We start from the raw sequence: 22,265 nt of genomic DNA on the forward strand, positions 1-22,265 counted from the left end.
TTTGTCTCCCATAATAATTTTTTACTTAAAGTCTATTTTTTTCTGATTTTATTAGTACAACCCCTCGTTTTTTTTTTTTTTTTTCTTTAGGTTATCATTTGCTTGGAATGTTTGTTTTCAACCTTTATTTTCAACTTACTTATATGTATGTTTGTTTGTTTTTTGTTTTCTGGGTTCAAGCGATTCTCCTGCCTCAGCCTCCTGAGTAGCTGGGATTACAGGCACCCACCACCATGCACAGCTAATTTTTGTATTTTTAGTAGAGACAGGGTTTCACCTTGTTGGCCAGGATGATCTTGATCTTCTGACCTCGTGATCTGCTTGCATTGGCCTCCCAAAGTGCTGGGATTACAGGCATGAGCCACCGTGCCTGGCCTGTTTGTTTGTTTAGAGATGGGGTGTCACTATGTTGCCCAGGCTGGACTCAAACTCCTGGGCTCAAGAGATTCTCCTGCCTCAGCCTACCAAGTAGCTGGAATTACAGACACATGCTACTGCATGCAGCTTTAGTTGTGTATTTGAATCTAAAATGCATCTCTTGTAGGAAGCATGTAATTGGATTACAGTTGGATTTCCATTCTGCGATCTAAGGTTTGTTTAAGGCTTTAATCCATTCATGTTTAAAGTAATTACTGACTAGGAAGGACTTCTGCCATCTTGCTGTTTTCTAGAAATCTTACCTGTTTTCCAATTCCTCCATCATTGCCTTTTTAGTGTTTAATTGATTTTTTTACTGTATGGTTTTGAATTCCTTCTCATTTATTTTCTGTATATTTAGTTATTTTCTTTATGGTTACCCTGGTGACTATAAGTAACATCTTAAATGTGTAACAATCTAGTTTGAATTAATACCAGCTTAGCTTTGGTAGCGTACAAAGTTCTCTGCTCCTGTACAGCTTCATTCCCATCCCTGCTTTTATGTTGACATTGTTATAAATAACATCTTTATTAATTCTGTGCCCATTGACATGTATTTACAATGATTGTTTTATGTATTTGTCTTTTAAATCATACAGAAAAAAACCAGAAGTTACAAACTGAAAAATATGACAATATTGCTTTTATGTTTACCTATGTAGTTACCTTTATCATTGTTATTTATTTCTTCATATAGCTTCAAGTTACTGTCTAGTATCTTTCCATTTTAACCTGGACTCAATGGCATGTTCTGTGGTACAGGCCTACCAGCAACAAACTCTCTTAGCTTGTGTTTATCTGGAAATGTCTTATTTTCTCCTTCAGTTTTGAAGGATAGCTTTGCTCAATATAGAATTCTAGGTTGAGGCTGGGTGCAGTGGCTCACGCCTGTAATCTGAGCACTTTGGGAGGCCTATACAGGTGGATTCCTGGAGTCCAGGAGCTTGAGACCAGCCTGGGAAACATGGTGAAAACCTATCTCTGCAAAAAATACCAAACAGCCAGGTACTGTTGTCCTAGCTACTCGGGAAGTTGAGATGGGAGAATCACTGGGCCCTGGAGGTCAAGGCTGCAGTGAGCTGTGATCATGCCACTGCATTCCAGCCCAGGTGACAGAATGAGACCCTGTTTAAAAAAAAAAAAAAAAAAAATTCTGGGTTGACAAGGGTTTTTTTTTGTTTCTCTTTCAGTACTTTAAATATGTCCTCCCTCTGCCTTTCGGCCTCCATAATTTCTGATGAGTAATTGGCTATTAATCTTATTGAGGATCCCTTGAACTTGATGCATTGCTCCTCTCATTGTTTTCAAGATTTTTTCTTTGTCTTTTGATAATTTTATGATAATGTGTGTAAATGTAGATATACTTGAATTTATCCCACTTTGAATTTGTTGAGGTTTTTAGATATGTAGATGTAAATCTTTCATCAAATTTGGAGAGTTTTAGGCAATCATTTCTTCAGATGTTCTTTCTGCTCCTTTCTCTCCTGTCCTTCTGGGACTCCCATTATGTGTCTTGGATATGTATGATGCTGTCCCACAGGTATCTTAGGCTCTGTTAACTGTTCTTCATTCTTTTTTCATTCTGCTCCTCAAACTGAATAATATTAATTATCCTATCTTCAAGTTTGTTGACACTTTCTTCTGCCTGCTTAGATCTACCATTGAATTTTTTAATTTTAGTTATTTTACTTTTTAACTCTAGAATTTCTGATTGATTACTTTTCATAATTTCTCTTTATTGATATTTTCTATTTGGTGAGATACTGTTCTTCTGGTTTCCTTTAGTTGTTTTTCCATGGTTTCCTTTGGCTCTTTAAATATAGTTAAGCAGTTCATTTAAAGCCTTTCTCTAGTAAGTCCAATATCTGGGTTTCCCTGGGGACAGTTTCTAGTAAATTCTTTTCCTGTGAATTTTCCATACATTTTTGTTTCTTTGTATACCTCAGGTTTTTCTTGTTGTTGAAAACTGAACATTTTAAATATTAGAATGTGGTAACCGTGGAAATCAAATTTCCCCTTTTCCTTTATATTTGTTGTTGCTGCTTGTTGCCGTTTGTAGCTGTTTGTTGTTTAGTTACTTTTCCAAACTATTTTTATAAAGACTGTACCATTTGTCATGTATAGTCTCCATTCAGTTAAATAAGTGATTTAACAGAGATCAGCCAGTGATTTGACAGAGATTATCTGGAGCCAAAACAAAAACAAAAACAAATCTCTTCCAGTCTTTGCAGATTGGCTCTGGGTTGAGGCATTCATTCAATGCTGTTAGCCAGGCTGTCCACATCAAGGCTAATCTGCATTAGCCTTCACCTTCTACTTTCAAAAAGTCCAATGATCAGCCAGAGGTGAAAGCTTAGGGTTGTTCTCAGGCCTTTTCAAAACATGGTTCCAAACCTGGTGTCTATATTCCTTGGTTTGCATGTGAGCCTTTCAAAGCCTTATTCTCCTATATGCCTCCTTCCCCAACCTCTTTCTTCCCAGGCTGTTTAGCCTACCTATCTGTGCCTCATCTGTTACCCCTTGTACCAGGAGGCTGTGTCTGGTATCTTTGTCTTTAAATGAACCTGACAGATGCTTCCCAGGAGGGACTCCTCCAGCCCTGAGAAAGTTTCAAGGCAGATAAAATAAAGTCAAGCCCTGAGCTGATCCCTCAGGGAACCTCCACACATGTCAGCCCACAGAGCCACAATTCCTAGAGAACAAGGTTCATATTGTCCCCTCTGGTACTAGCAAGCTGCACCAGGAATAGGGGCTGTCATTCCATGGATGCTACTTAACAGGGCCATGAGGGATGGCAGGGGAATATGCTAAAAATGCTACAGTTCTTTCTTACCAAAATTAAGCAGCATCTTTCTTAATTAAGCATTCCCTTGGTTGTTGCAAGTTTTTTCTTTAAATTCCAGAAATCTGGTTAAAGTTGTTTCTGACAGTGTTTGCCAGCTTCATTGTTGACCTAGTGAACGGATATGGTTTTTGAGTTCCAAAATTAGAGTAATCACCATTTTTGGTGACTTTACTCCCTCTTTTTATGAGTTTATTTTTAAATTTTTATTTGTATTTATTTTAGCGAAAGGGTCTTGTTCTGTCTGCCAGGCTGGAGTGCAGGGGTGTGATCATGGCTCACTGTAACCTCGAACTCCTGGGCTCCAGCATTCCTCCCACCTCAGCCTCCCAAGAAGCTGGAACTACAGGCATGTGCCACCATGGCTGGCTAATTTTTTAGTTTTTAGTAGAGGTGATGTCTTGCTATGTTTCCCAGGCTTGTCTGGAACTTCTGGCCTCAAGTGATCCTCCTGCCTCAGCCTCCCAAGGTGCTGAGATTACAGGTGTGAGCTACCATGCCCAGCCCTCCCTCCTTTATAATTTTGACAACCTATATTCTTTTCTGTGAATTATTTGTTCACTACTTTTGTCCACATTTTATTGGGTTATTGACTTTTTCTAATTGACTTGTAGTATTTTACATAGTGGAGACATTGGCCACTGTTCTGTGATAAGAGTTTCAAATGTGTTTCTCAGTTTGTTATTTGTCTTTCATCTTTGGTTATGATAGTTTTGTTTTTTTTGTGTGTGTGTATTTTTTTTTGAAACAGAGGGATTTTGGAGGCTTTTTTCTTTCATGTAGTTGACTTTATCAGACTTTTTCTATTATGACTTCTGGACTTTTTAGTCATAATTATGAAAAGCCTTCCCGGATCCAAAATTATAGAATAATTTCCCCATGTTTTCTAGTAGAAATGTTATGGCTTAATTGCCTCACATTTAAACCTTAGATTATTTTGAACTTATCCCTGGATAAGTTATAATTAATAGATCTAGTGTCCACCACACCCTCCTCTGCCCCAGATATGCAGGTTCTTGAATAAGAGATATTCTTAACAAGTTTGTTCAGCGAGTATTTATCAGCATTAGTAGCCTCTGAGAAATAGTGCTCACCTTGCATTGCACTTGTTTCATGATGCCCTGGTTTCTAATCCTAGCCCTTGCCACTTAATTACCATATGAACTTGGGCACCCATTCACCTGGCGGGAACCATCTGTTCTGTGATCTGTAAATGGCAATAAGAGTTTCTGTCCTGCCGATTGCATAGAGTTGTTATAAAATTAACCAAGACAATGTCTATTCCAAGACTGTGATACTATAAAATGCTAAATATGCTACTGCCTTTCATCATGTTTAGCATTTTACAGCATCCACAGTCTTATAATAGATATTGATACAGGTAGAATTGTAGCAGGACTTTCTATGTGGATGGCGCTTATTCCCATGTAACTGCCACAACCCTCACAACAACCCAGCACAGTGTTTGGAACATAGGCGGGGCCCGACAAACATTGGTTTGAATATTTATTAAATCTCTGTCAAATCTTTACTATTTTTCAAATGCTACTGTTTTATTCCAATGAATAAAACACTCCAAATTCATGAACTCATGGAACTTGCATTCTAGTAGGACAGAGAAGTACAATAATAAAATTTAAAAGTACAAGATATGTTAGATAGCAAGCAATGCTAAGGAGGAATAGAAAACAGAGAAGGGAAAGAGTCTTGGGAGTAGAGGGATGCAACAGGGCAGTCAGAAAATCTCATTAAGAAAGTAACATTTGGACAGAGCCTTAAAGGAGTTGAGAGAGTGAGATGGCTCTATGGGGGAAGAGCAAAGGCCAGTATCCTCCAAGACTAAAGGACAGGGGCAGGCCAGTGTGGCCACAGCCCAGTGAGCAATGGCGAGAATGCTGGAGAGTAAGAGAGGTAAGGGGACAAGATGCAGGGGCCAGATTCTTGCAGCCTTGAAGCACATGGCAGGGACTATAGCTTTTATTCTGTAAAAGGTAGAAAGCCACTGGAGGGTTTCGAGGAAAGTAGTGACATGACGTGGGCTAGGTTTTAACAGGATCCCTCGATCAGCTGTTTGGAGAACAGACTGAAGACAGGCCAAGGAAGAAAGCACAGAATCCATTAGGAGGTATTTGCAGGCAGCCAGCCAAGAATGAAGGCAACCTGGACCACATCCGTGGGGGTGGAGGGCAGGAAAAGCAGTCAGATTATGGGTCTGTCTTGAGCGTAGAGAGGACAAGCTTGCTGAAAGATTAGATGGGATGTGTTGTGTGTGAGAGAAAGGAGTTAAGGATGACACCAAAGCATTAGTTGACCAAATGCGTGGGTGAAGGAATAACTTGTTATTCTCATCTTGCACTTTAGAAAGAGGCCCAAAGAGGTTAGGGGATCTAACCAAGGTGGTGCAGCACATTGGCAGCAGGACCCAGACCAGAATCTGCCTGCAGCAGGGCCTTTGCCCATCAGAAGCCAGGAGGCTCTGGGAGTCAGGGACCACCACCACCTGCTGAGGGCCCCTGTGCACTGTGCTCCTCCTTGCAGAAGGAAGGCCCGCGAGGGACGTAGCCCCACCAGGTGGGCAGCCTCGCCCTTGGACTGCCCGCTGGTGCTGCGGAAGCTGTTGCACAAGGAAGATGCCCATGGCTTCTGCAAGTGCCTGGTGAAGGCCCCCCGGGTCTCCGACGTGGAGCTGGAGCGCTTCCTGTTGGTGCCTCGAGACCCCAGCCAAGTGCTGGTGTTTGGGATCATCTCGAGCCAGAACTACACCAGCACTGCGCAGCTCCAGTGGCTGCTGGACACACTCTACAGTCATGAGCAGCGGGGCCGTGCCTCCCCCTGCATCCAGGTTGGCCTGGGCTCAGCGAGGAGGCCCTGGAGGCCAGGGGTAGGGGTACCGGGGCAGTCTGAGAAGACCCCCGCTTCCTAGGGCTGGCTAAGTACCTGTCTGAGGGGCCACCCGCCTTCAGCTCCTTTCTCCTTAGGGCCTTTGCATGTACTCTCCCATCTGCCACATCGCCCCTCCTCCTGCTTCTCTCCTTCCCACTCATCCTCTAGTGCAGGTTGAATGTCATGGCATCAGGACCAGGCTCTCCTCTGACTGGTGAGACAAAATCAGGACATTGTCCTTTCCTTCCAGTTTGTGACTCTTTGTTGGTATGAATATTGAGAGCACCGGCAGTGCTCACCACTGAATCCTCAGGGCTCTGAAAATATTTGTAGACTGTCGTGAGTACCCACTGTGTGCTGGGCATGGGCCAGGCCCTGGGCACCCAGCAGGACTCAGATGCAAGCGGGGACCTGGAGGAGCTCCCAGTGTGGCAGCAACTCCAGCACCGCCAGTGAGGCTATGAGAGGACAGCTCCGGGCACGCAAGAGCCTGGGAACATGTGCCTGCTGCCTCTTGGGGGTCCAGAGGGCCTTCCAAGTTGAGTGGGGTTTTGGCAGGCGATGAATGTTCCTGGAAAAGGCAGCAGCCTGTGTAAAGGGGGACAGGAGAGAAGCACTGCTCAAGGTCCTAGTTGGTTTTATGGTTGAGGTCTAAAGGGAGTCTCCAGGCCCATGGAACATACTCCCACCTGGTCACCTCTGCAATAGAGTCATTCCCACATATTAGGCTTATGTAATCCTCCAAGTATGCAGTCATTCCCAGCAGCACTGGCACAGATTGAAGCCTGGCCCCAACCCCAGACCAACTGGAGCAAAGGATGGCACGTGAGCACATGAACTGGGTGTCTACATGCTGACTTCCTTCAAGCCCTCTGTGCCCTTCTGTCTCCTAGAATCCACCATCTCTGCCCATTTCCCATTTGCCGCTGCAGAGTTCTGGGTTTTCACGTACACCAGGGGTGGGAGTGTCTGCGTGGACACCCTCCTTCCAGGAGTGGCCCCTCCCTGCCCCTGGCATGCCCACCTTTGGGTCTGTGCTCCAGACCTTCGGAGCAGACACCAGTAGCCCTTTGACCATCTCAGTCTAAGTGTATAGACTCAGCCACAGCCTTTTCACTCATCCTGTTCAGCAAAGCCATGTTTGTTTTCCAGAGCCAACTTGCAATTTAATTCAATCCAGTGAGCAAGTATTGAGTTCCTTCTGTGTGTCCGTCCCTGTAGAGACAGATAAAATCCCTGCCCACGGGGGAACTTAGAGTTGACTTTCACTTATCATGGCGCTATTCATTGTTCATTAATAGTTGTCCCTAAACAATCGGAGTGCTCAGGTGGCCGAGCCCAGCCATGGGCAGCGTGAGTGAGGACAGGGCATGGCCTGAGGTAGTTGAAGCACATAAAGGAGTGGGCAGCAGGCCTGGAGGACAGACTTGGAAGCTAGCATCTAATTAAGATGTCTTTGGTGAATGCACAGATGTTCCCTGACTTTCTGTTTCCCTGACAGCTAGAACACTGGGTGTGGTTCTGTGTTTCATGTTGTAGATTGAAAGGATAGTTGGAGGCACCTGGAAATAAAGGCAGATAAAACAGGAAGATTGTATTGGCTGTGTTAATAGATCTGAGGCATGCAGAAAGAAGGAGGGGAGAGAGGCCAGCTTTCCCCTGAATTGCCCAAACCCTACCTTGAGGTATGGGTTCAATTCAGGTCCTCTCCCTGGATTTAGTGACTGGGAGGGTCCTGAGGGGCTTGCCAGCAGGGGGTGGGGAGTGGAGGAATTCTTTATGCTGCTGTAAAGTAGACTCAAAAGCCTGGAAACAGGTCCACCCAAGAACATGGTTCCCATCTTCAAACCTCTGCAGCATCATCCCCAGGGGAAGGGAGCAGTCACATTCTGCACACCCCAGAGGGTCAGGCTAGTAGGCGTCACATGTGGAGCAGCCATCTCGGAAATGGCCTTCTCCCATAGAGGGCTCTAAGCAGATCCAGGGACATCCTCCAAGGACAATCATAGGAGGTGTGCATGCAGGGTCAAGGGCCCCTGGAGTAGGAGGAGTTGGGGAGAGGGAGTTGTACAGGGCTCCAGGACTCAGGGGAACCTCGCCTGGCTGGGAATGTGGCAATCCAGGTGCATCTTCTTGGAATGGGGTGACCAGTTCTTATATCTCTCTCCTGGTAGTGCCGGCATGACCCCTACCGCCTGCTGCAGTATGACCTGGACAGCCCCTTGCAGGAGGACCCTCCCCTGATGATGAAGAAGTACTCTGTGGTGCCAGGGATGATTCTGGTGAGCCAGCAGACTTGCCATCCACTGCCTGCCACCCCAGCAGCAGCCACCTCTGCCCCTGCAGAATCACACATGTCAGAGGAGGAGGAGGGAGGAGAGGAAGGGAAGGGCTGCGGGCTCCTCTCCCCACCCAGGCTGAGGCCCAGAGAGCAGGAAGACTGACCAAGAGTCCCCCAGCATACACAGCTGGGTCTGGAGCCCAGGCCGACCCAATGTGTCCCCCATCCCAGGAGACTGAAGGGACTGTGACATTCAACCTAACAAATCAAATTCCCTTCATCTGTTTGTTTTTAAAGGGCTTTATCCTAAAAACAGTGCGCTGTAAATACTTACACATGTTCATTTTAGAAAACTTGGAAAATACAATTTAGAAAATAATGTCATCGGATCACCCAGAGTCTCCTTTGTTCATCCCACAGATATGTACGTGGCATCGGCAAGGGCCACTGCATGCTAACATTTTGGTGTCTGACCATTGCAGTCTTTTTCTGCATATATTCTTTGCAATTCTTCTTTTTAAATTAAAATACCGTGAGCATTTCCCCATGTCCTTATATAGTTTGTAACACCTGATTTTTAATCACTGCGTAAGAGTCCGTCATTTTATCTATTTGTGCTGCTTTTGTTGACATGTAAGTTATTTTTATTTTTCTGCCATAACAAATAATGCTGTGATGAATATTTTTGCACAGAAGTCTTTGGATAGGTGTCTACTTGTTGGGGGCCCACCTACGGGGGTAGGAGCCCTGCCCTCAAGTGGCTCCCATTCTGTGGGATGAGCTGAAAGGTGCGTACACAGTAGGGGAACACCTTTCTGGCCCCCGGGCTCTGTGGGGCTATATGTGAAATGCATTTGAGCTGGGTGACCAAGCAGGCAGAGGGGAAGGAGTGCTGCCCTCCCTGCATTGCCCAGGGTGGTATGGCTGAGCCGAGCCCCTGCCCAGGCTGGGATGGTGGGGTTCCCTTTTGACTTGGGGGCCTGGGCAGGGGCTCGGCTCAGCCATACCTCCCTGTGCAACTCAGGGAAAGCAGGACTCCTTCCCCAGCCACCCAAGGCCTGCCTCCCAGCGCAAACTCTGAGAGGCCTGTGGCACTGCCCTAGTGAAATTCCAAACTCGCATGTCTTATCAGTGGACACTGCTGTGCTGATGTGCTGAGGGCCTCTCCTTGTTTCCTTCCTGTCAACAGATGTTTGCCGGGGGGAAGCTCCTTTTTGGGGGCTGTGTTTTGAATGGATATGGCCTCAGCAAGCAGAATCTGCTGAAACAGATCTTCCAGTCTCGACAGGATGGCAAGATGGGTTACTTCCTGCCAGAGAACTACAAATTCAAGTAAAACAGGAAACATGCAGGATGAGGGGTGGGTCTGGGGAGGGATGGAAGGCAGAAACGAGACTTGGACTGTGAAAGGGGAACTGATGGAAGCAGGTGGGGCCAAAGGGATGGAGTTAGGAGGGGGCTGGGTCCATGGCACACATGGTAAAAAAACTGTGGCAGGAGGACTTCGCAGGTGGGCAGGGAAGGGATGGGAGCAGGTCCAGGCTGGGAGGGGGTGTGTGAGCAAGGCCATGTTATGGGTTTCTTTGGGACGCAAGTGTGTAAAAAGGGCCATCTTGGGGAAAGAGGGACTTGGGAATGCTTGCACAGTGCCTGTTTCTGTTGGAATAATGAGGACAGAGAATTGGTGGGCAGGAGCCTTGGCTACAACCCCTCTCTGTCCTACCATACCCCACCATCACCTCATATGCAAGTTGGGCCCCGCTTCTGCTTTGGTTTCTTATTTGTTGAGAGAGGGTCTCACTGTCGCACAGGCTGGAGTACTGTGACGCGATCATAGCTCACTGCATCCTTGAATGGCTGGGCTCAAGTGATCCTCCTGCCTCAGCCTCCCTACACAGACAAAGTCTGTTCATGAAGTGATCCCAGGCCCCTGTAGCAGGAGGTGCTGGCTTAAGTCTGCCTCTAGGCTTCTGAGCTTGGACTTTTCAACTAGGGATACCACTTTGTTGAGCACCTCCTGGGCCCAGCTCTCGCAAGATGATCTTCTTAGGTTGAGAGACCTAGACCTAGCTTTGAGTGGCTCGAGAAGAATACAGCCTAGTCCAGGAAGGATCCTGGGCTGCATGAAGTGCCTAAAGACCGCATGAGGGGAACCTGAGCAGATTTGAGAATGCCTGGGCAGCACAGTGGAGTGAGAGACTCACAGGATGAGGTTGGACCCCTGCTCCACTCTTTACTGGCTGGGTGACTGTGGCAAATCAGTTTACCTCCCTAATCCTCTGTTTCCTCACCTTCAGAATGAGGAAATAATGCCCACCTTGAGAGGCTGTGAGGATCTCATGAAAGTGTGTTAAAGAGCTTTGTGAACTGTGAAGCAAATGATGGGGCAGTGGAAAGTGTTATTTATATGGAGGCACAGGGTATGCAGCCTTAAGTTCTGTGACTGCACTCCCCAGCACTGAGTCTGGCCATCACCACTCACACACAGGACCCTCAGTTTTCTAGGAGTCCTTATGCCCATTTCACTGCAGTAAGTTGAGTCTGGGCCTTGTCTGAGTGCGGGAACCCACCCCTGGAGGAACTGAGGAGGTCACGCCAAGTGATCCCTGCAACTCGGAGCACTCAGTGGGGAAGGCAGGCCCAGGAGAAACCTGTGGATGGTAGGAGGGGCAGATGCTGAAAGGTACAGACAGAAAAGTCACTGAGATCCCACTGCCTGAGACTCAAAGAGGTAGAGGGCTTGGTGGTCCTTGAAGACCAGTCATCAACAATCCCAGGAAGAAAGACAGAGGCCCCAAGGGCAGGACAGGATACAGGGATGCCGTCAGGAAGGGCCCAGGCTGAAGATGAACTAAGGCTACCAGGAAATGCCAAGAGGACCAGCAAGGGTGTCTTCAGAAACATTCAGAAGGCTGGCCAGCTATGATGGACAGCGAGCGAATGTCTTAGCCTGTTGAACATTTATTTCTCCCTGTCTGGAGGCTGGTAAGTTCAAGATCAAGGCACCAATGGATTTGGTGTCTGGTGAGGCTGCTTCCTGGTTAATAGCACCTTCTTGCTGTGTCCTCGTGTGGCAGGAAAGATGAGAGTCTCTCTGGGGCCTCTTATATAAGGGCACTAATCCCATTCATGAGGCTCCCACACTTATGACTGCCTCACCTCCCAAAGGCCTTGCCTCCCAACACCATCACCCTGGGGATGAGGATTTCAGCATATCAATTTGTGGGAACATAGACATGCAGACCATCATAATGAGGAACGCCAGAAAGTAGTTGCGAAGAGACATAGCTCTTATTTGGCTCTAGATGTCCTCAAAAGGAAGATGCTCTTTAGTAGGAAAGGACAGCTTAAGGAGTCCGGCCACCTTTCATAGCTGTGTGACCTGTGCAAAACACTCACCCACTCTGTGCACTGGCTTCTTTGTCTGTAGAGTGAGACTCACTGTATTGGGTTATGGGGATTAGAGGAGTCAGCACATGGGAAGTGCCGGCACATCACTCACATTTACTGAGACTACTGCTACCTACCCTTGTTAGTGATATTATTATTGTTAAAAATGAGCTCTGGTCTCCCAATTTATTATATCCAAGGATTCTGAAAGGGCTTAGTGGTATGCTTACAACAGTCTTCAACAATTGTCCAGTAATGGTGGAAAATAATCAGAAAACTAGACACACACACATACACACAAACCAGATACACACACATACAAACTATGTACATACATTCAAACTATAAACACACATGTAAACTAGACACACATGTACACATACATTAAATTTATGCACATACTAGATGTACAAACACACAAACTAGGTACAGAAGTATACACAAACTAGGCATACAGACACATATATACACTATATGCACATATACACAAACCAAACACACACAAACTAGACACAAACATGCACGCACACATACAACCTAGTAACATGCACACAAGATGGTCTAGGTTCTTGAAAATGGAAAGAGGCAGATTCACGAAACTATTAACCAGTAGGACTTCTCCTAATCCTAGAATAGCCAAGTAGGTTGATGGTTTAAAAGCACTTAGGTGAAAAAAGGAAATGGAATCTTTAATCGAAAGAGTTGCCATAGCAATCGTTCCTATAATATCTGTGAAACAAACCACCCGAGCTTTGTAGTATAAAACAACACAATCATTTATTATTATTATTATTCTCTGTCATGGTTCTGGTGCCAACTGGGCTTAGCTAAGTGGTTCTTGTTTGGTGGAGATGAGGGGGTCTGTCATACAGTTGCAGTCACAAGTTGTCTGGGGCTAAGTCATCTCCAAGTCTTGCTCACTCCCATGCCTGGTGGTCAGTGTGGGCTGTCAGCCAGACCACTCACACACAGCCTTTCCAAGTGGCCTGGGCTTCCTCACAACATGGCAGCTGAGTTCCAAGAGGGAGAGTCTCAGGAAAGGGCAGGTGAGAAGCTTTCTTGCCTTTCATGCCTTAGCCTCCTAAGTCATGCAGCATCACACATTCCACTGCACCCATATTCAAGGGAAGGAAATCAGACACCACCTCTTGATGGGGGAAGAGTGTTGAAGAATTTGTGGACATGTTTGAAAAGTACTCTATCCATCCCAGTTCCTCTTCCAGCAGGATGACTAGTTTAGTAGTGCAAGATATGCTTTTGACCTACATTATCTGGATCTCAGAAGACGCTCGGTGAAATCTCACAACGTCCTCATGGACAAGGTGGATGCATTTGGTTCAGATAGTAGCTTCTACAGCCACACCGCAGTGAGTGAGGTTTAGCAGCAGCCTGAAGGGCAGACCTCTGATCAGCCTGTCCATTTATTTTCTAAATATCAACCAGGTTGAATACATAGAAGGCTTGCTGATCAATTGTGCCCTTGAGGGAGAAGAGATGGCTAAATCAAGGTCTCAGCAAGCTTAGCTGCTAAGGGATGGTTTGAGGGGAAGAATAAATGTTCACCTTTAGGTTTGGAAGGCTGGTGGTCAGAGGCCATGGAAGGTCTAGCCTGATGGACTGTTATGCTGGAAACAGTCTCTGAAATCAGAAATATCCATGCCTAGAGCAAGGGGGCTGCAATGCCACGGGCTGACATTGCTGTCTGGGTCCCCTGTTTCTGGAGGAATGTTGGCCAACAGCTTTGCATCTAGAGTGCCAGGAAAGGGAGTCCCTCACTGTTGCTTGGTGGGAATCACATCTTCCTCACCCAGAGTAGACTTTTAATGGGCTTGGCTTTGCATAAATGTAGAGGGAGTAATCTAGGAAATCCTCTGTGGAGGCAGGGAGGTGGAGAGAAAAGCAGTAAGTAAGCAGAGCTGGTGCAGAGAGGCTGGGCTGGGAGCCGGGTCCAGTCAGGCTGTGGTGGCCACTGAGCCAGGGGCACTTCAGCCTTCTCTTTCCTCGGAGGAGCTGGCCACTGGGACAGTCTTCAGTGTGGGCCTGGCACCTATGAAGCCACCATAGGTGCTTCAGGTCTTGTGTGCTCCAGGACATCTTCCACAGTGAGCCAGGGCCATCGTCCTGACAAAGCTGCCTGGCCACACTCAGGAGGCAAGGGCCAGGAGCAGGCAGAGGAACCCACAAAGGAACTAGGCAGTGGGTGTTGGGGAGGAAAGGGTCTCCACGGGGTCCCCAGCTGGGGGCTAGGACCAGTCGGAGACCAGAACTGTGTGAGGCTTGGAGCCTCCCTGTCTCCTTTTCTCCTTTCTTAAGTGGCAGATAGTGACCCCCTCCACAGGGCAGCCCTGAGCAGGGTGCTGGGTCCACATCTGGCTTGGCTCCTGTCTTTGCCAGACTCTTCCCCTCTGGGTACCAGCACAATAGGGATGGGGAGGCCAAGAGCTCATCCTCGCTCCCACAAGCTGCCAATACCCCAGATGGAGGGGACCAAGGGAGCTCTGACACCTGGTAGGGCTCAGGAGGCTGGAGCTGCCAGGAAAGCTTTTGAGTGGCCAGTAGCAGCCGGGCGAGGAAGGACAGCGCAGAACACACACGGAGCTCATGAGTCTTCACCATGTCCACCTGCACATGACAGTCACTGGTCTCCCTTTGCCTCCCTCATCACCCTCAGGAGCAGCCGGCAGGAGGAAAGGGGGGGTCACAAAATAATCACTATTTGCATGTCCCTGTCTATGCCCACGAGCAGCGGTGCTGCCCTGCTGCATTCACACAGCAGTGGGAACGAGGTACACAAGAGACCAGGACTGGACTTGTGACAGTGGTGACGGGCAGGAAGGGCCCACCAGGCAGGGATGCAGAGAGTGGTCAGGTGAAGAGGCGGGGCACCAGGGAAGCTGGAGGCCAGTTGCAGGCAGCCTCACCCCAGCCAGGGTGGCTATCTCCTTCCTGAGTGTGGCCAGAGCTATGGGAGGCTTTGAGGAGTGTGGCCAGGCAGCTTTGTCAGGACGATGGCCCTGACTCACTGTGGAAGATGTCCTGGAGCACACAAGACCAGCGAGGGCTGGGAGCCTCTGCTTTGTCCCTCCATTGTCACACTCTCCTGCTAGGACCTCTCAGAAAGTCTGGTCTCCATCTACCCAGGACTGGAGCTAACTGGACAACTATCTGACTCGCCTGCTAGCCAGTTAGGTCCCAGGATGGGAATGTGCCAGACCTGGTGTCCTGGAGCCCTCATAAGTGTCTGGGGTAGAGGCGCCTGGTGGTGCCCCTTTGTGGTGCTGCCCGTGGGCCTGGCATGGGGTGACGGGGAGAGCAGAGTGAAGCCCTGAGCTCCAAGCCCAGCTGCTAGGCAATGTGGGAGGCTGGTGGGTGAGCTTCCTGCAGAAAAGATGACCCCAGGCCCTGAGCGCCCATGTTAGAGAAGGAAAAGTGAATACCCAGCCAGGGTAGGGAGATGCCCTGGAGGGGCAGTGTGCCCAGGTGATGCCACAAACCTGGCCTTGCCCTTGCTGGGCCTCAGTCCCCTCCCTGTGGGATGGGGATATAGTCTTTTCTGGCCCATTCTCAGAGGAGTGAGTTGAGAGGATCAGAAGCTGTCAGAGATGACCGCACCTGTGATGACAAAGTGCTCCTTAAACTGTCATGTGCCCTGTGTAAACTTTAGTGCACCCAGTAAACCACAGGTCCTCTGCAAACTGTCAGGAATTCTGTAAAAGACAAAATCCTTTGTAAATTACCACATGCCCTCAAAATCACAAAGGGCTTTGGGAGCGGCAGTGGGCCCTGTAAACTGGAAAACATCTACACTGCTCTGCGTGCTCACGGCCTGCTCTCCAGAACAGCAGAGTGCTTGCTAAGCTACCACGAGTCCCATAAAGTGCCCTGTACACTTGAATGTGCCTCCTACCCTGCAAAGCACTTTGTAAACCATAAGACACTTCCGAAGGGACAAAGCACCATATAAACTGTCAAGTGCTTTGTGAAATGCAGACCATGCTACCAACTGGAATGAGACCTGATAAAGACAGAGTGCTGCAGAAGCACCAGTGTGAGCCTCAAAAGGCTTTGTGTCCTGTAACATGCTATCCAGATGGGAGGGGAAGCTCTTCACAGCTACGCCACTTGATAGCACCCCTGCCCCTTGGCCACCTCAGAAGAGACAGGAAGAGGCTGGGTGGAGGCAGGAGGGGGTAGGCAGGGGAGTGGGGAGGGTGCAGGGTGAGGAGACCAGGTGTCTTGTTGGATCAGCTGTGCAGGGGGCCCGCACCCTTGTCCACTGCAGACACCAAAACCCCTCCAAGGATGGAACTATGGAGAACAGGCCCCATGTTCAGTGAGGAGCCAGCCACCGCCAGATCCTCCCTCTGCAATGCTGCTCTGAGGAACAGCAATCCACCCTCATCAGCTGCTCATGCCAGCAACCCCACACCCCTCTCAGCCCAAGGAAGCCCCATGGACAGGCAGGGGAAGGGCATGCAGACATGGGCTTTCCTGATTTGATCCTACAGGCAATGGGGAGCTCTTGAAGGTCCTTGAACTGAGAGAGGCTTGATCAGACTTGGGCTTTAGACTCGTGAACCTGGCAGACACTGGGTTGGGGCTAAGCAGGGTATCATGAGCTTGTCACAGGAGCAGACGATAAGAATGGATGAAAATGGTGTTAAAACCACTTCTCTTCTGGACTGGGGCCTGAGGGATGCTGAGTAGAGAGAAGTTACCTTCCTGAAGTAGACCAGGGGCTCAGAAACAGTGGGCTAGCCACAAGCCGTGGGGAGGTGGGCTCCCCACCTGACAAGGGCCTATTCTTGCCAACACTTTCCTTTTCACTGTGGCGAATACAAAGGCTTTGAAATTCCTGGAAGGGCTGGCCTGTTGCAAAGCCCCAGATGGTCTTCTTTGCTTATCCCTGAGCAAGGATGGTCTCAGAGCCAACCTCTAGATCAGTCTTCCAGAGAAGCACCTGGCCCACTGTCAGCAGGGACAGGAGTGTTCCTGTCCCCCCAGGGGGACACTGTGTGGCTCTGCTGGCCTAGTTGCTCATGGTCCTCTGATGTCCTATCATTTGGTTCATGGGTTCGTTTACTCACTATGCCTGCTAAGATCCAGATACAGGAGGTCCCAAGGTGCTGAGACCAAATCCTCCCAAGGCACTTGTGGGGCAGAATCACAGAGCTGTGAGCAATGCACCATAATAAGCACAGAAGCAGAGATGATGGTGGAGGAAATGTGGCCTTCTGCGACAGCTCAGAGGGCTTCGCAGAGGAGGGGACCTGGGATGCTGGCCTTGAAGGATAAGAAGGCCCAACAAAGGAGAAGTAAAGGCACTCAGGGAGGGGCTAGGGCAGCCAAGGGCACAGTACAGCTTGAGGACCTGTGAGCAGGAAGGCTGTAGATTTGGGGGAGCTGCCGAGACAGGCTGTTAGAAAAACATGCTCGTAGTTTGGGTCAGATTCTGACAGGCCCTGAGCCAGACATCATGCCGGGTGCGGGGCGGGGCGAGCAGCTAGAGCTTACCCCTGCAGGCATTGGGGAACCACAGACTGGCTTTAAGTGGGAGACACAAGGCCAGATCAAGGAGGATCAACCCTCTGGTGGGGAGCGGGGCATGGCACTGGATAGGAGAGGGTGAAGCTGCAGGCAGGGAGAACAGGGAGGAGGCCAGTGCCTAGGGTGGGGACATTTCTGGACTGCTGGGACTGCGGGGCTGGCTATGAACTCTAGGTATTTAGACCTAGAGCTGAGCTCAGGGAGGAGGTGCTCAGGAAATGCTCTGGGAAAGAAAGAAAGAGAGAGAGAGAGAGAGGGAGAGAGGGAAGGAGGGAGGGAGGAAGAGAGAGAGAGAGAAAGAAAGGTCTAGATGAGGGGGACCATACTTCTTTCTGAGCCTTTTCCCCTGCACTCCCCGAGCACCCAACACCAAACAGAGTTGCGGGGACCTCCTCCCCATTCACCCTGGGCTGGGGCTCTGGGGGAGACCTGGAGGAGCCCACCAGCCTACCCTGAGCCTCCTGCCCCCCCACCACCCTCTGAGAATGGCAGGGCCTGGGCGCTAGCACCAAAGACCCAGACACCTCTACAGTCCCCCTTCTCAAAGAGCCTCAGGCAGGCCTCCAAGTGAGGCATTTAAAGGGTCAGCTTAGTTTTGTGTCTGTGTTCCCTGTGAAGCCGGGTTGGAGGTGAGGAGCTGGAAAGAGGCGTTAATTTGCCAAATGTAATCATTGTGCATACACCCAGATTCTGAGGCCCTGTCTTGGCATTTCTTTGTGTTTAGTTTTTCTAGGGCCCTTGAAATGATGGGATAGGCTGTTGTTGTCTCCCTCTTGTTTCTGAAAGGCCCTGGCCTTAAGCAAGTCACCTTTATTACCTTGCTTGATCTTTACAAACAAAAGAGACTTAGCCCATACACACTTTCTTGCTCTAAACCTTGTGGATGGCCCCTGCCAGAAAGTCCCTCCATACCCACTTCCTGTTCCCACCCCAGACTCAGCCACATACCCCCAGAGCCTCCTCAGGCCCCCTCCCCAAGCCATGCCCCCTCCTTCAGCACCAGTTGCTGCTGCCCATGCCCCCCACCAGATTGCAAACTCCTCAGGGTCAGGCGTATAGTAGAGGCTCAGTAAATATGACCAAGTGACTAGATGGTACATGCATAGGCCAGTCCTGTCTCTGCCATTGATTTATTATGTGCCTGTGAACAAGCCTACTCACCTTTCTGGACTTCAGGGGCCTTGTCAGGAAAATGGGACAAATGTCCCAGAGCTGCCTGCTTCCCAGGGCTGCTGTGAATCTCAGAAACATCCTGTAACTCAGAAACACTGACAATGAATGGCTGCAACGCTGTGAGGTGTGGCACAAAGGTGAGGAGTAGCCACATATGTGTTTGCTGGAGCCGCTGTAACGGGGCTGTGGTCTGAAGTCTGTGTCCCCACAAAGTTCATGTATTGAAATCCTCACCTCCAAGGTGATGGTTTAGGAAGTGGAGGGATAGAGCCCTCATGAATGGGATTAGTGCCCTTATAAAAGGCTCCAGGAGGACCCTTGCCCCTTTCCCTGTGTGAAGTTAGAATGAGAACACAGCCATCTATGACTCAGTGGGTCCTCACCCGGCACCAGATCTGCCAGTTCCTTGATGACAGGCCTCCCAGCCTCCAGAATAGAGAGGAAACTCTGTTGTTTTACAGCCACCTACCTACGGTATTTTGTAATAGCTGCTCGAACAGCCTAAGCCACAAGGTGACCCAAACTGAGTGGCTGAAACAACAGAAATTCATCTTCTCACAGTTCTGAATGCCAGAAGCTTGAGACCAAGGTGTGGGCGGGGCCATGCTCTCCCAGAAGCTGCTAGTGAGGCTCCATTCCAGGCCTCCCTTCCGGGGGCTCCTGGTGGCTCCTTGGCTTATGGCCACAGAGCTGCAATCCTCATGTGGCATTCTCCCGGCATGCATGGGTGTCCAAATTTCCCCTTTGTAGAGGGACACCAGTCATGTTGGATCTGACCAACCCTTTTCCACTATGGCTTCATCTTAACTAATGACATCTGCAACGACCCTGTTTCCAAATAAGGCCACGTTCTGGGGTCTCGGGGTTTAGGACTTCAACATATGTATTTGGGAGGGATGTGTTCAGCCCACAACACCACATGTGATAACACGTTTCCTTGGCCTCCTGTCTTTTCTTCTGTGGTCACTTACAGAGCCCTCCTGCCCCACTGCAGGCATTTGCTATGGTCAGTGTTGTGGGTAGGATTGGAGCAGCATGTGGGTTAGGGCCAATCCAGCCCAAAACAGAAGCCAGGGAAGCCAACCTGCAGCGTGTCACTGGGTCCCCGTCGAGTTCAGATTCTCTCTTTGCCACCCTCAGGAGAAGAAGCACTTGTGCCTTTGTCTCTCTAGGCTCTGGGAACACTGACGGGACAGTGTGCAGCACGCCCTGGGCCCTAAGCACTGCCCCCCTACTCTACCTCCCTTGCAGTGTTCAGAACTCTGTCCTGAGCCTGGAGGATTCTGAATCAGCCAGGAAAGCCGAGTCAGAAGATAACCAAGGAAGCTCCTCCTCGTTGGCCCTGGGAGACTATGTGGAGAAGGAGATACCTCTGGAGGCTGAGAAGAAGTAGGTGGCCACCCCAGCTGCCAGAATGAATGTGGCTCACAGCAGGCCACCTCGGGGCTATTTGGCCTGGGGCAAGTTACTTCCCCCCAGGCCTGAGTCATCTCCAACCATCCCTGACATCTAGCCCGTTTAATCAACACAGTGTTGGGTAGGCATGCAGCCTGCCCTAGAGCTGCTTGCACTGGTCTGGGTGGTGCAGATGGAGGCCTTTTTAGACTTTGCAGCAGAACCCCACAGCCCAGACCCATCAGTCTGAGAAGGGTGGAGACTGCCCCTCTGTTTCCTTGTAAGAAACGTGCTGCACCTGTTAAAAGCCACTGATGATAACCATGAAATGAATCACGCATTCAGAATGGCATGAAAATCACATATTTCTCATGAAGATAGAAAATCAAATTTAGAAGCATGTAGAAAGATCACAGGTGCCACTGGGGCCCTCTGGTTGGAGCAGCACCCAGATAGCCTCACCTATGCAAGGGAGAGGGTCTTGTCTGTATTGGCCCAACCGGGCCTGGGCTCTGGGCACTGTGAAGAGCAGCCCCTCCCTCCTACCTGCCCCTCAGCATTCACTTTCTCTATTTTGATCTTTAGAGCAAGAGAGCCTGAAGTGGAGCTACAGCCTCACAACAAACTCAGGAGGGACAGCAAGACAACCAGCTGGAAGAAGCAGGCCTCCAAGAAGTAATGCCATCCTGGTGACAGCCAAGTGAGCCAGGCCCCAGACCGGGGGGCTAGGGCTCCTTACCAACCTGGCCCTGACTCCCTGGTCTCCCACCCTGTCCTTCAAGCCCCTGTAATAAACCAGCGGGCCTCCAGCATCAGGGTGAGACTCTGAGGAAGGGCAGACCCAGCTTAGTCTGGTTTCTGTGGGGCTAGAGGCCCCCAACAAACTTGTTCCAGGTCAAGTCCTTGGAAACTTGGTTCCCCCAGTGCAGAGCTTCCTCTGTGGCCAGTTAAGTCAGCGGAGGCCTTCCCATGCTCAAGGAAAGAAGGGTTTCCCTCCAAAGGGTAGCTCCAGGATAGGTGACCCAGTAACCCTGGGATGCCCAAATGGGACCGAACTGGGCCTCCTACTCTTCCTGGGTGGGGGGGAGCTCAGTCTATGGTCTGGGTGGAAAAGACAGCAAGAAGAGAACAGTGAAGAGGTGGAGAGAGAGAAAGACCAAAGACAGAAGAAGAGACAAAGGGAGAAATGAGAGGAAGAGCAAGGAGAGAGAGGAAGAAACAAGTGAGGAGGGAGGAGAGGGGGAAAGAAAGAAGTTGTAGGAGGGAGAAAGAGAGAGGAAGAGTAGGGGGAATAAACAAGTAAGGAGGGAGGGTGCAGGGAACAAGTAGGGACAGGAGGAGGGGAACAAGTGAGGAGGGAGGGAACAGAAAGAAGCAAGTGTAGAGTAAGGAGGGAGTGAAGAGGGTGACGGGGGAAGAAATAGCTGAGGGCAGATCTGAGAAAGCTGAGAATGGTGCAGGCTGGAAGACTTCATGACAGAGTGCTCACCCCTAGGGACCCTTCAGTGGCACCCGGAAAAGATCCTTGGGCCCCTGTGGCCTTTGGGGGCAGACATCCCCACTGAGCCCAGCTACAGTGCTGTTTGATGAATCTTGGGCTTCTTCCCTGAGCCACAGAAATTCTTACCAGCATCAAGGGGTCCAAGACAGTAGCCCCTCTGGGGTGCTAAGTTTCCCCATGCCCCTGAGGGTACCTGTGGGGGGTGGAGAGAACCCCTGCTCCTGGCGCACGACTGTGGGCTGTCTCATCCCAATACCTGCTTCAGACCCACAGCTCTGGGCTGTCTTGTCCAAACCTCTGCTCCAGGCTCACAGCTCTAGACTGTCTCGTCCCAAACCCTGCTTCAGGCCCAAGGCACTAGGCTGTCTTGTGTGGGTTTGCCAGAGGCCTTTTGAGGAGGAGCTGAGGACTCCAGATGGTCTGCCTTGTTTTCCCAGCCCAGAGCAGAGTCCAGGCCTTGAGCTGCAGGCAGCGTGTAGTGAGATGTTGCACATAGAACTGCTTATGCTTCCTCTGTAATATAAGCTTTTTTAATTTTTATCTTTTGTATCATTCAAAACTGTTTTTTGAATTATACATTTGTTTTTCTAGAAATGAATTTGAAATGACCTGTGATATTTGTAAGCTTGTATCTTTGATATTTAAGGACCTTGATATTTATTATGGGTCCCAGGGGCTCTAACCACTCACCCCTCCTGAGCACAAGGACAGACAAGGATTGAAAATCAAGGGAAAGAAAGTTCCACCTCTGCCCTTGCAGGCAGGCACCTTCCAGCCCCTAAGGCAAGATCTTGGTAAAGGCTGGAATGGACCTCGGCTTAGGCTAGAGCCTGAAA

General features: G+C 49.4%; 1 protein-coding gene across 1 annotated transcript in view; it reads left to right on the forward strand.

Moving 5' to 3' along the window:
• The window catches only part of CUNH3orf20 (chromosome unknown C3orf20 homolog), a 100,207-nt gene extending 79,117 nt beyond the window's left edge, over nucleotides 1–21,090 (forward strand). Inside the window, exons 12-16 of the mRNA XM_032262341.1 lie at nucleotides 5,798–6,101; nucleotides 8,317–8,424; nucleotides 9,613–9,755; nucleotides 19,785–19,922; nucleotides 20,514–21,090. Of these exons, the coding sequence (XP_032118232.1) occupies nucleotides 5,798–6,101; nucleotides 8,317–8,424; nucleotides 9,613–9,755; nucleotides 19,785–19,922; nucleotides 20,514–20,607 (787 nt within the window). The 3' untranslated portion in view covers nucleotides 20,608–21,090. The remainder of the gene's footprint in view (nucleotides 1–5,797; nucleotides 6,102–8,316; nucleotides 8,425–9,612; nucleotides 9,756–19,784; nucleotides 19,923–20,513) is intronic.
• Nucleotides 21,091–22,265: the final 1,175 nt, after the last annotated feature.

Source organism: Sapajus apella, unplaced genomic scaffold, assembly GCF_009761245.1.
Source record: "Sapajus apella isolate SASKATOON/1434 unplaced genomic scaffold, GSC_monkey_1.0 scaffold128, whole genome shotgun sequence".
Taxonomy (NCBI): domain Eukaryota; kingdom Metazoa; phylum Chordata; class Mammalia; order Primates; family Cebidae; genus Sapajus; species Sapajus apella.